This window comes from Ruditapes philippinarum, unplaced genomic scaffold, assembly GCF_026571515.1.
Source record: "Ruditapes philippinarum isolate M1 unplaced genomic scaffold, ASM2657151v2 ctg1488_1_1_1_1, whole genome shotgun sequence".
Lineage (NCBI taxonomy): Eukaryota > Metazoa > Mollusca > Bivalvia > Venerida > Veneridae > Ruditapes > Ruditapes philippinarum.
In genome coordinates, this window is record NW_026859106.1 from 4,187 (window position 1) to 16,323 (window position 12,137).

The 12,137-nt window shown below is 32.6% G+C and overlaps 1 protein-coding gene across 1 annotated transcript in view; it reads left to right on the plus strand.

Moving 5' to 3' along the window:
- Positions 1–2,932: 2,932 nt before the first annotated feature.
- LOC132755244 (RIMS-binding protein 2-like) overlaps positions 2,933–12,137 on the plus strand; it is a gene marked incomplete at its 5' end in the record, with an annotated part of 82,273 nt that continues 73,068 nt past the window's right edge. The window contains 3 exon segments of the mRNA XM_060746064.1: positions 2,933–3,043; positions 9,356–9,439; positions 9,731–9,820. Of these exon segments, the coding sequence (XP_060602047.1) occupies positions 2,933–3,043; positions 9,356–9,439; positions 9,731–9,820 (285 nt within the window).

The following is a 12,137-nucleotide window of genomic DNA, read 5'->3' on the forward strand; positions in this document are numbered from 1 at the left end:
AAACATATATGTGACAGGAATATGATAAGAGTGTTACAGTCACTACTGGTAGATCATCATATTCTAGTTGAATGTAGCTGTAGCTGTGACAGTAAGTGACAATAATAATCTAGTAGCATGATGTCCACTTACCAGCCATTTAGTCTACTTGTCATCTACACATATATTACCTACAATTATAGTTTGTGACAAATTTGTTACTATGGTAACAGATTTTCTGATTTAGAGAAGACCTGAATTACTTTGATGTTCACATGACTTATGAAGTTATATGATAACAAAATAGACATATGCAGGTTAAATATTAGTTGAACAGCAAGAAACAATCATAAATTATATTCTGTTCCATAGGGAGCTGCAATTATAGATAACATTTTATGGAGTAATCATTAATTTCAGGGAAATAATTCTGTGTTGTTAAACAATGGAAATAATCACATAATGGATTACAGCTTGATGTAATTAATATAAAAGTGAAGTTAAGGAAATGATATAAAATGTAAATATATAGAATAGAGTTGTCTATGTGTGATCTAGTAGTGAGAAATGGAACTTGTTTAAATGTAACATAGTTTATATTTTGATCTATTTTGAATAAATGGTAGGTATGAAATTGTTATGACTGTTATAAGCTGCAATATTTTATGATAGTCCCTATATTTATCTATAAATAAATCATGATGTGAACTTCTCCGAATTTGTTCATTATAGTATAAAATATAAAAGGATCTTTTTATATAAAATCATAGGAACTCGAGAACGGGACCACAGATTGCGGCGTATATTTTCGATCTTGTAACTGTTTTTAAATACGTTTCTGCTACATCTAAATATCTTTTAGTATTATCCGAGTGTATGGACTCAAAAAATATATTATCAATTGAACCCAATCTGTCTCTTTTAAAATTGGTCAAATTTTACGGTATTATAAAAAAGACAAGGAGTGACATCCGCCATTTGCCGCAACGTTTTCGGCATGAGTTTTTCCCCTTTGGCTACAATTGATTACTATTTTTTCAGAATTTTGTTCCCGTTATTTTTGTCAACTATCAGGTATCGTCCGGATATAACGTTAACAGTTTATTGTTTACACGTGTTGACATGTATAGGCGGCATTATAACGGGCGTATTCGTGTTTTGATTTGTTAACATGGAGAAAACAGACACTTTAGTAATATGGTCCAACTGATTGTGCCTAACTGAAAAAAGGAATATTAAAACATGATCCATAGATAAATATTTTAGGCACTCATCTGGTATTCATTACTAAAAAAATTAAAACAAAAATCAAACATGTCAAGGGGGATAACTTACGCCGAACGTTGCGGCAAATAGCGGATGTCACTCCTTTTCTTTTTTCAATATACCGTAAATTTGACTGATTTTTAAATTATCAGATTATATTTAATTAAGATTGGATAATTAAAGACCACCCGCTCGCATCATATGAAAAGATATTCAAAGGTCGGACAAACAATATGTAAAGCCGGTACGGATTCGGATTTATTCGCTGCAATATGCGGTCCTGTTCTAGAGTTCCTATGTATAAAATCATTATGTAAGCTTTTCTGTTGTAATACTGCAAAGTCACTACTGAAGTATAGATGGGCTGTATTAACTTGCTACATTGTTTAAACACATTGCTTTGGCGGCTTTATTTAAGTTATTTACAAGGTGAAGGTTAATCTTGATTACATCCACATAAAACTGACATAAAGGGTTCACACAGAGAAGATAGTGAGCTATGAGGAGTTTAGAGTAAGTAATGTGACATAATATTAAATGGGGAGGTAGAGGGTTGGGTGTGTGAGCCCTTAATTTAGTTTTATGTGGATAAAATAATGATAACCCTTCACCTTATAAATAATTTGACACATAAATGTTCACCATTGTGAGACAGTGTCACATACAAAATTTAAGGGAAGCGGTGGCCTAGTGGTTTAAGGTGTCTGCCTCTCAACCCAGAGATCATCCAGGGTTCGAGCCCTACTTGGGTCACGACCATGATTCTTCATATGACACCAGCACTGGTTGGTTCCAGGAAACGGACTCGAAAGTGATTAATATAAGTTGCAAGAACTTGTTTTGCAATCGAGCTTAGATAAATATGTTTAATCCAAAACATACAAAATTCAGGTAGTTGTTGTCAAGGTTAAGATTACACATAGAGGTCAAAGGTTAGAAAGAAATATGAAAATTTGTGTATTGACCATTAAGTCATCACATATTGAAGGATTTAACATAAACATTCACCATAATGAGAGAAAGAGTGTTACATGAATAATTCAGTATTTGTGATGGGCCTATTTTGTGACATTTTTATGGCACTGTTCTTAAACTAGGCTATCACTTACAATTAATATAATGCACTGCCTTAAGTGAAAGAAAGGGAATATAGGAAAATATATATATTTACAAAGGTAGCTGTAGTCTCTATCAAGGAAATAAGATTTCATTGATGTATTTTAAAGCTCATATGTCTTGCTTGCAATATGTATACCTATAACCAACATTAAATAACAACAAAGTTGTGTTATGAACTTATTAATTGTTATTAATATATTCTGTATTCTTATAATCAGAGTATTCTTTGGAAATGTCTAGATTTGTTTAGCCAATGCCCTACATATAAAAATTTGAAGTATTGAAATTGCATGGTCATGAGACAAGGGTGTTCTTAGCTTCCTAGTAACAGAAACAATGTTAACTGCATAAGTTAGAAGTATAAAAACAACTACAAATATAGAATTAATCATGATAGTTTTTGTATTCATGGAGCATTTTATAAGTAAAATGACTTGTAATAATTGTTCCCCTGAAAATATAAACATTATATGTCCTCATCTGAATTTTATGTTAAATGTTTTCTACATATTAAGCTTCTGAAGTAAAGGAAGAATGTTATAATTGAGATATTTTGTGATATTTTCAGGATTGTAAAGTAGTGAGTGCAGAGAGATATAAGGAATTAGAGGAGACAAATGAAACACTGAAGAAAGAGATACAGAAGCTAGAACGTGCTCAAAGTGATACAGACAGACTTGTAAGAACCAGTTTGTTTATGTACTCATTTATACTCCAGTCATAATGTTAGTAAACCTTTAGTTCAGTTTTAAAAATTATGAAAGATAATTTAGAGAAAAAAATGATGCCTTAAATTCAATAATTTTAACACAATGGTTTGCTTTAAGATGTATGAATGACTGTCCCCTGACAGAATAGTAGTACACAGGAATGCTGACACAAAGCCTTTGATTTGTAAATATATTTGGCCCCTTTCAATATATTAACACTAATTTAGATCAACTAAAAAGATACATTCAATTGTTTACCGACTGGGCTTGCTGGGCAAACAACAACAGGAGTGACGTTCATCTTCAGGTAAATGATTGTCTCCACTTTGATGGTTAGAACTTAATAAATTTAATAAAATTACTGCTGAGCATTAGGTGATGTAGTCTCCAGAAATGGACAAATGTTTGAGGTATTTAAGTCAAAAGAAAATGCAAAGTCTACATACTTAATATTGCCTTTATGCTATTCTGTGAATGATTGAATTTTATACAGACCTTAATGACAGGAAAATAGATAGTCAATTATTTTTGACATTTTTAGCTCGACTTTTCTATGAAAAGGGGAGCTATCCTACTCGCCCCGGCGTCGGCGTCGGCGTTGGCGTCACACCTTGGTTAAGTTTTTCGTACCACCCCACTTTATTTCAGAAGTATTACAAGTATGGCTTTGAAACTTACCATACTTGTTCACCCTCATAACCTCCATCTACAGACAAGAGTACATAACTCTGTCAAGGTTTTTGACAGAATTATGGCCCTTTTTTGACTTAGAAAGTGTATTGAGCTTGGTTAAGTTTTTTGTACCACCTCACTTTATTTCAAAACCATTGGAGGTATTGCTTTGAAACTGACCATACTTGTTTACCATCACGACCTTCATCAACAGACAAGAGGACATAACTCTGTCAAGGTTTTTTGACAGAATTATGCCCTTTTTGACTTAGAAAATACATTGAATATGGGTAAAATCCACTTATTGCCTTAACCCTTTGAGATATTGCTTTGAAACTTTTAATGCTATTTCACATCATTACCCCCATCTGTACGCAAGAGAAGGTAACTCTGTCAAGGATTTGTTTTAAAAATTAAGGCCTTTTATCGACTTAGAATCTTGGTTAAGTTTTTAGTACCAGTCCACTTTTTGACTGAACTGTTTGAGATATTAATTTGAAAGTTGGAATACTTGTTTACAATCATGATTCCCAAACATGTCCAGGAGAAGGTAATTCTGTCAAAGATTTTATTTGAATTATGGCCCTTAACTGTCAATGTTTTGTATTATAGGCAAGCACTAAAAAACTTAAAAAATCTAAAAAAATTCATTCCTATCCACTTGTTCACTTTACCATAAATTATGTCATATAAACATTGCTGTAATATTCAAGGGTATCAAACAACTAGTTTTTTTTTCTTTCTTACCAGCCCTCTTTTGACTTAAACATTTCAAACTTTGCTGCAGTGTTCAAGGGTATCACACAATTCAGTAAAATAATTCTTCACTAAATATCTTAATGCTCATGGCCATTGTTCACTTTAAAAATACAGAGATTCTTGTATTGCCTTTTACTGCAAAAACTTTTTTTATTGGCAAGCAATAAAAAAGTCGAGCGCGCTGTCTTACGGACAGCTCTTGTTAGTTAAAATAATATCTATAAGTTGTAATTATTGGTAATCTAGGTTGTAGGCACTATGTAAATTTCAATAACTGTCTTACTGATCTCAATTACCCCCTTCCCCCAGGAAAGCAGTCTAAAGATTATGTTTGAAAAGCCTATTTTTGTGAAACTTTGTATGGCCATTAACAATGGTCCATTTTGATTTAGCAGTCATACTAAAAGGCAGCACTGAAACTTAGTAGGGCATGGTCCCTTTTGATTTTTTATCGTAATAAAAGGAAACACTGAAACTTAGTAGGGCATGGTCCCTATTGATTTTTTATCGTAATAAAAGGCAGCACTGAAACTTAGTAGGGCATGGTCCCTATTGATTTTTTATCGTAATAAATTGAAACACTGAAACTTAGTAGGGCATGGTCCCTATTGATTTTTTGAGTTTAATGAAAGGCAACACTGACACTTAGTAGGTAAATTGTAATGTATATCAATCAGACTGTATTGTGGTGGAAACCACCTTGACATATTTTGCTTTTTATAGGGAATGACTGTATCACATGCACAAGTACTATCTGACAGATTGTATTGTGATTAAATGATAGGAATTTAGGCTTTATATTTGCTTCATTTGCTGTCAGTGCTGGCTGCTCAATTTAAAGTTATATATATAAAGTGATATTAAAAACTATTTGATATAATAATGGACTGTTCCTAGGTAAAATATCAGGGGTAGTCCACTATTGAATGGTATAAGAATTTTATACTGGCTGCCTGGCAGACTTGAATATCTAGCTTAATATGTTAACTGTTTACTGTGGTAACAAGGCTTTGCTAATTTTCTGCTAAACAGTTACCAGAGAGCTAGATATTCCCGTCCTTGATGACAGCTGATGTTTGATTCTTTCCATGCACAGTAAATATTAATCATATTTATGCCCCCATTTCGAAGAAAAGGGGGTATATTGCTTTGCACTTGTCGGTCCGTCGGTCTGTCGGTCCGTCGGTCCGTAGACCAAATGGTTTCCGAGTGATAACTAAAGAACCCTTAGGCCTAGGAACTTCAAACTTGGTATGGTGATTGGTCATGACCAGTAGATGACCCCTATTGATTTTGGGGTCAAGGGGTCAAAGGTCAAGGTCACATTGACCTTGTAAGCAAAAACGGTTTCCGATCAATAACTAAAGAACCTTTAGGCCTAGGAACTTCAAACTTGGTATGGTGATTGGTCATGATCAGTAGATGACCCCTATTGATTTTGGGGTCAAGGGGTCAAAGGTCAAGGTCACATTGACCTTGTAAGCCAAAACGGTTTCCGATCAATAACTAAAGAACTTTAAGGCCTAGGAACTTTAAACTTGGTATGGTGATTGGTCATGATCAGTAGATGACCCCTATTGATTTTGGGGTCAAGGGGTCAAAGGTCAAGGTCACATTGACCTCTTGGGTAAAAACGGTTTCTGATCAATAAGAAAAGAACCCTTAGGCCTAGGAAATTCAAACTTGGTATGGTGATTGTTTATGACCAGCAGATGACCCCTATTGATGTTGGGGTTAAGGGGTCAAAGGTCAAGGTCACATTGACCTTGTAGGTAAAAACGGTTTCCGATCAATAACGAAAGAACCCTTAGGCCTAGGGACTTCAAACTTGATATGGTGATTGGTCATGATCAGTAGATGACCCCTATTGATTTTGGGGTCAAGGGGTCAAAGGTCAAGGTCACATTGACCTTGTAGGTAAAAACGGTTTCCGATCAATTAACTAAAAACGCTTAGGCCTAGGAACTTCAAACTTTGTATAATGATTGGTGGTGACCAGCAGATGACCCCTATTGAGTTTTGGGTCAAGGGTTCAAAGGTCAAGGTCACATTGACCTTGTAAGTAAAAACGGTTTCTGATCAATAACTTAAGAACACTTAGGCCTAGGAACTTCAAACTTGGTATGGTGATTTGTAATGACCAGCAGATTACGCCTATTGATTTTGGGATCAAGGGGTCAAAGGTCAAGGTCACATTGACATTGTAAGTAAAAACGGTTTCTGATCAATAACTAAAGAACGCTTCAGCCTAGGAACTTCAAACTTGGCATGGTGATTGGTCATGACCAGCAGATGACCCCTATTGATTTTGGGGTCACGGTCAAGGTCACATTGACCTTGTATGTTAAAACGGTTTCCGATCAATAACTAAAGAACCCATAGGCCTAGGAACTTCAAACTTGGTATGGTGATTGGTCATGACCAGCAGATGACCTATTGATTTTGGGGTCAAGGGGTCAAAGGTCAAGGTCACATTGACCTTGTAGGTAAAAATGGTTTCCGATCAATTAACTAAAAACGCTTAGGCCTAGGAACTTCAAACTTTGTATGATGATTGGTCGTGACCAGTAGATGACCCCTATTGAGTTTTGGGTCAAGGGGTCAAAGGTTCAGGTCATGACCAGTAGATACTTGATAACCCTTATTAATTGTTTGATCACTGGGTCAGAAGTCATGCATAATAACCTTATCACATGACTAATTGGCTGCTGATAGGGGGCATACATGTTTTACAAACATATCTTGTTTGGATAGAAATACCGAAAACTATAATTTTTATTTAATACTTTTTTCTTAAATTATAATAATATTCCTGTCTGATATGTAAGAATTAAAAGTACATATCACCTATAAGGTTCTGCACACTATAATTGTAACAGTATTTACACTTTTAAAAAAAACCTAGAAGCTTTTCCTATTTTGTATTACCCCCTCTTTTTCTCTATATGTTAGATAACAATTTTCATCTGTCAGAATGATGTAAATATGTTTGTTTTGACTTTATTTAGACTATAGAATAGATTCATAGACGGAAATAATAAGGGAATGATATGTATCAGCCATATAGAAATGGTAAAATTATGCAGTTTAGAATGTGTAAAAGTCAGCAGTTATCTGTTTTTCTCCAGGAAATGTTCTGGTAGTGTAAAATATTTTTATGCCACTGAAGTGTCTGTGATGGTGTGGCATGTAGCAATTATCACTTGTATGTATGTGTGTGCTGAGTGTCACCAAAAATCTTCTTTTCAAAATCCCTAAATCTCATTCAACCAAACTTGGCTTGATTGTTCTTAGAATTTAAATTGTGGGGAAATCTTGTTGCCATGGCAACTGCAAGAAATAATAGGAAAAAAAATGAAAATACTTTTCTCCAGGATTACAAGGCATTGATATTTTGCTGGAGGCATTGTCTTGTGGACCTCTACCAAAATTTTTAGCTTTACTTTTTGAAAAAAGTGCAGCTTTTGTTATGACTCAGTGTAAGTTAACTGTTTTGGTTAAATTTTTGGTTTATATGGTCATTGGCTTCAAAATTGTGTAAAATGTTAGGACTTAGGAATGTTCATAAAAAATATAAATGATTTAAAATAAATTATGTGTTCAATTTTTACACTTATATTATAAAATTATATTGCCATTACATCATCATTTACAAAACTGAAAATTACTGTCTTTATAACAGTTACTGTTTTTGTATTATTATTTGATTAGTTTCTGTTGGCTGCACTATTAAAACCTCTATAAAATAATGATAATTGACACTTCCACATTCTGGTCACCAATAGTCTAGTATACACATATAGCATTGTTAACAATAAACCTTTATATTATATGAACTAATTTGAGAGGAAAAACGAGTTGTGTTACTCAGGTAATAGTACATTTATTTAAGTTGTATACTACTAATTGACCTATAAAAAGATGAAAATTAATCTAAAGAATAATATGAAAAAATTAAATGTAATTGTAAAACAGAAATAAATTCTCAATCAGAAAACCGTTGATAAGGAAAATAAAGGGAACTAAATATGCTTTGATTCTTTTGAAAATTCTTCTAGCAGTTAAGTCCCTTGAAAAATAAACCTATACAAAGATTAAAGAATAGTGTAATTATGTTTGAGTAAAACAAAAATTTTGTTATATATTTACTGCCCAAATATTATGTGTGCTGTACTAAGACATATGCCAACACCATACAGTTTTACTTGAAATTTTTACCTGACTTTATACTAACATGGCTATGGAGGGATATATAGATTTGCCCATACTGTCTATATGTAGACTAGTTTGTCCAAAGCCATGAAACGTACTAAAATATTTGTCATTTATGTAAATTTAGAATTTTTAGACTTAAGTAATTTTTGGAAAATTACTGAAGATTATCTGTGTCATGGCCCCTCATTTAGCAAAAAATTAGCATTTTTGGACTTACTTCAAAAAAGATAACTGCTATACTTATACACATGTTATTGTACAGGATATTTTTATCTGAGAATACAGCAAAATGTGGGGACATCTGTGTGTCATATACATGTCTGGTTGTAATTTAATACTGCAATCCTTTATGTAATAATGGATGGTTCCAAATTCAAATCAACACAATTCTATAAATTCATTATAATTTTGATCCTGCCATTGGAGGTATAGTGGAACTAAGTCCTACCTGCATGTGTGGCAGTGGTGCTGGATAAAATCCAAAGGTATGCATGTGAAGTAACACACATTTCTACAGGATTATAATATTAGGTCATTTTACAATTATAAAATTATTCATCTTTCATTATATGACATCGATATGTATTCATATATTAGAGATAGTCACATGTAAAGATATTATGTTATATTTCTAGGAAATAGAACTGACACAGAAGAAATTAGAGTGTGAAAGACTGACTAGAGATATCGAAGAGCAAAGAGAAATCTCTAAAACTCTTGTAAGTACTATGATTTCACATATTACATCAGGCAGAATAGTCAGATTGTAACTTTAATACATGTACACCTGATTTACTTTCATGAATAATATACAGATACAGTTTCCATAACTATTCTCATTGAACATGATCAATGTAAGGGATATGATAATAAAATAACAATGTATACATAAATACATATGCTGGCTTCTTTGTATAACTGCATATCAAGCAAACAAACATTTCCTGCTGACATTGTCTCATTATGTTTACAAATATAACAAAATACAAGTTTTATTACTGTTTGTACAGGAATCAGAACTGTGTGAAACTTCAACTAAGAATACAGAATTAACAGAACAAGTGTCAAATCTTCAACAACGATTACAACAGTTAGAAAAGGTAAGTTCTATATCTGTCACCAAACTGTTGTATATTTGGTATGTACCTTGATCACTAAACACAACACTTATTCCTATAATTTATGATATACATGTAGTTCTTATGATTGTTAACAATTATAAATCACTCATCAAATGTAGGTAGATAGTTTGAAAAAGGTCCCCAGACATAGAATAAAAAAAGATGTTATATTAAGGGAGACAACTGCCATAATTTTTAAAGAAATAAAGGGAGAGAATGTAAGGACGGACATAGGCTTATCTGGTATTTATTGTATTTCTGTAATGAAGTGAGAGGATAAAATACTAGAATATCAATAAAACAACTTAGATTAAAATTGAAAGTAACTTTGTTTATAGCTCTCCAGATAATTATACTGTCTAAGGCAATAGAAAATAAATTCCCAGATTCTCATCCCCGCCCGCCCGTCAAAAATTGCTCCGCCCGAACGATTTTTATTTTAAAAAAAAATAAATAAAAAAGAAAGAAAGAAAGAAAGAAAAAGAGCGAAAGAAAAAGAAAGGAAAAGAAAGAAAAAGAATTATTTTTTTGCTTGATTAGTGTGTACGGATGCCGAGTATTTAAAGTTTATATTAAAGTCTTTCATCATCTGTGTGGCCGAAAGTCTGTCATTCTCGGTCCTGGCTGAATAAAGATCGGATCATTTGCGGGCTGAGATAAAATTTCTTACCGTGAAAAATCCTCGGGTCCAAATAAAATTTCTAAGAGCTAAAAATAACCTGCTTTGATAGTTACAATGAAATGTGTTAAAGAACTTTAACTATATTGAAGTTTGAACGACAAAAGACCAATTTTGGACAAAGTCAAATATAAGTCAAATAAACAGCAGTTCATAACAGCATCGGTAAATTTTGCCGTAAATTACAAATTTTGAAATTTTGTTTTAATGCCTTTTGAAAAAGCAGCTGAATACCAATTTAAAAATACTCATAAAATAATTAATCTGATAAAATCAAAATCAACAACAACTAGAATTGAATGGTTATGCAGGGGAAACAGACATTTTTTCGTTGTCACATATTTTCGCGAATGCCGATTTTTATAATACAATAAGAAGTCACCAAAAGGAAGCCTTGTATTGATAAAATTTGTCCAATAACACTTTAAATATAGTTTTTTTTATTAATTTACTTACTGTATTGTTTACATTATTTAAATGAGACATTTGCCAGTGTGTGTTGTACAATGGATATTTTCCTAAGGGAGGGGGTGCGTGGAATCACAGATATATTGTACAATCTTCATGATGGAATTTAATCAGAAGAAACAGCAAAATTGGGAGTCTGAGGATTTTGAAAATCCTAGTGAGGACCATATTATTTCTTTCCGTCCACATTTTGTTTTGTTCTTCATTGAAAGCCAACTAAGAAAACCGTCATTTTGACATTCACCCAGGTTGTTATCATATAAATATAGAAATGATACGGCCTGAAAATAATCATCTTGAACCTATATAAAAAAAAATAAATAACAGGGTGCCGGTCCCCCCCCTTGTGGCCTTAAAAATGAATTTCGCGTATAATCGTCATGGTCAGCGTGCTGCTTGATTTGTATGTAATCTTTATAATATCTTTAGTCATAAATAAAATAGCTTTTTAATATAATAGGTAAATCTCTGTACTTTCTTTGCCAAATTTTCAATGAGCTTAGATGTTATTTTTGCAATAGGATTGTCTTTTTGTGTAGCTTCATTGATTGATTAATTAATTTACTCATGTAAAAGCACTTTTGATCGGCATAAGCATAGTACATCTTTATTCAACTCTTATAAAATTAAGATGTCTTATTATGTAACAATACATGTAGATCTATATATTTTTTTATTTTGTCAAAACATCAATTGGTTTGATGTAAAAGGTTCAATAAAACAGCTAGATCATTACAATCAAGATATATTATCATGTTGCTTCCATTCTCAATCTGAATCTATATATATCTTACATACACATAATGTTAGAACCTATTATATAGAACAAATTCCCAAATATTGACCTCTTCGTGTGTAATTCCAGACCGAGAATGGAAAATAAAAAATAAAAATTAAAATCCACCCACCCGCCCCATTTTTTCCCAAAATTTGGATGAGAATCTAGTTATTTATTTTCTATTGCCTAATCAAACAGTTCTCTCTTAAAATACTTTACTACAGCTTTTTGCTGTTGAAATGATTTTAAAAGGAAGTTTATAATACAAGCAAGAGATGAATGCTGAATAATCAATACATCATATGTTATCTAGCAGATATTTTGTTAATTGGACAAAGAAGTTTAAGAAAATTGTATGTTTGTACTTTGAT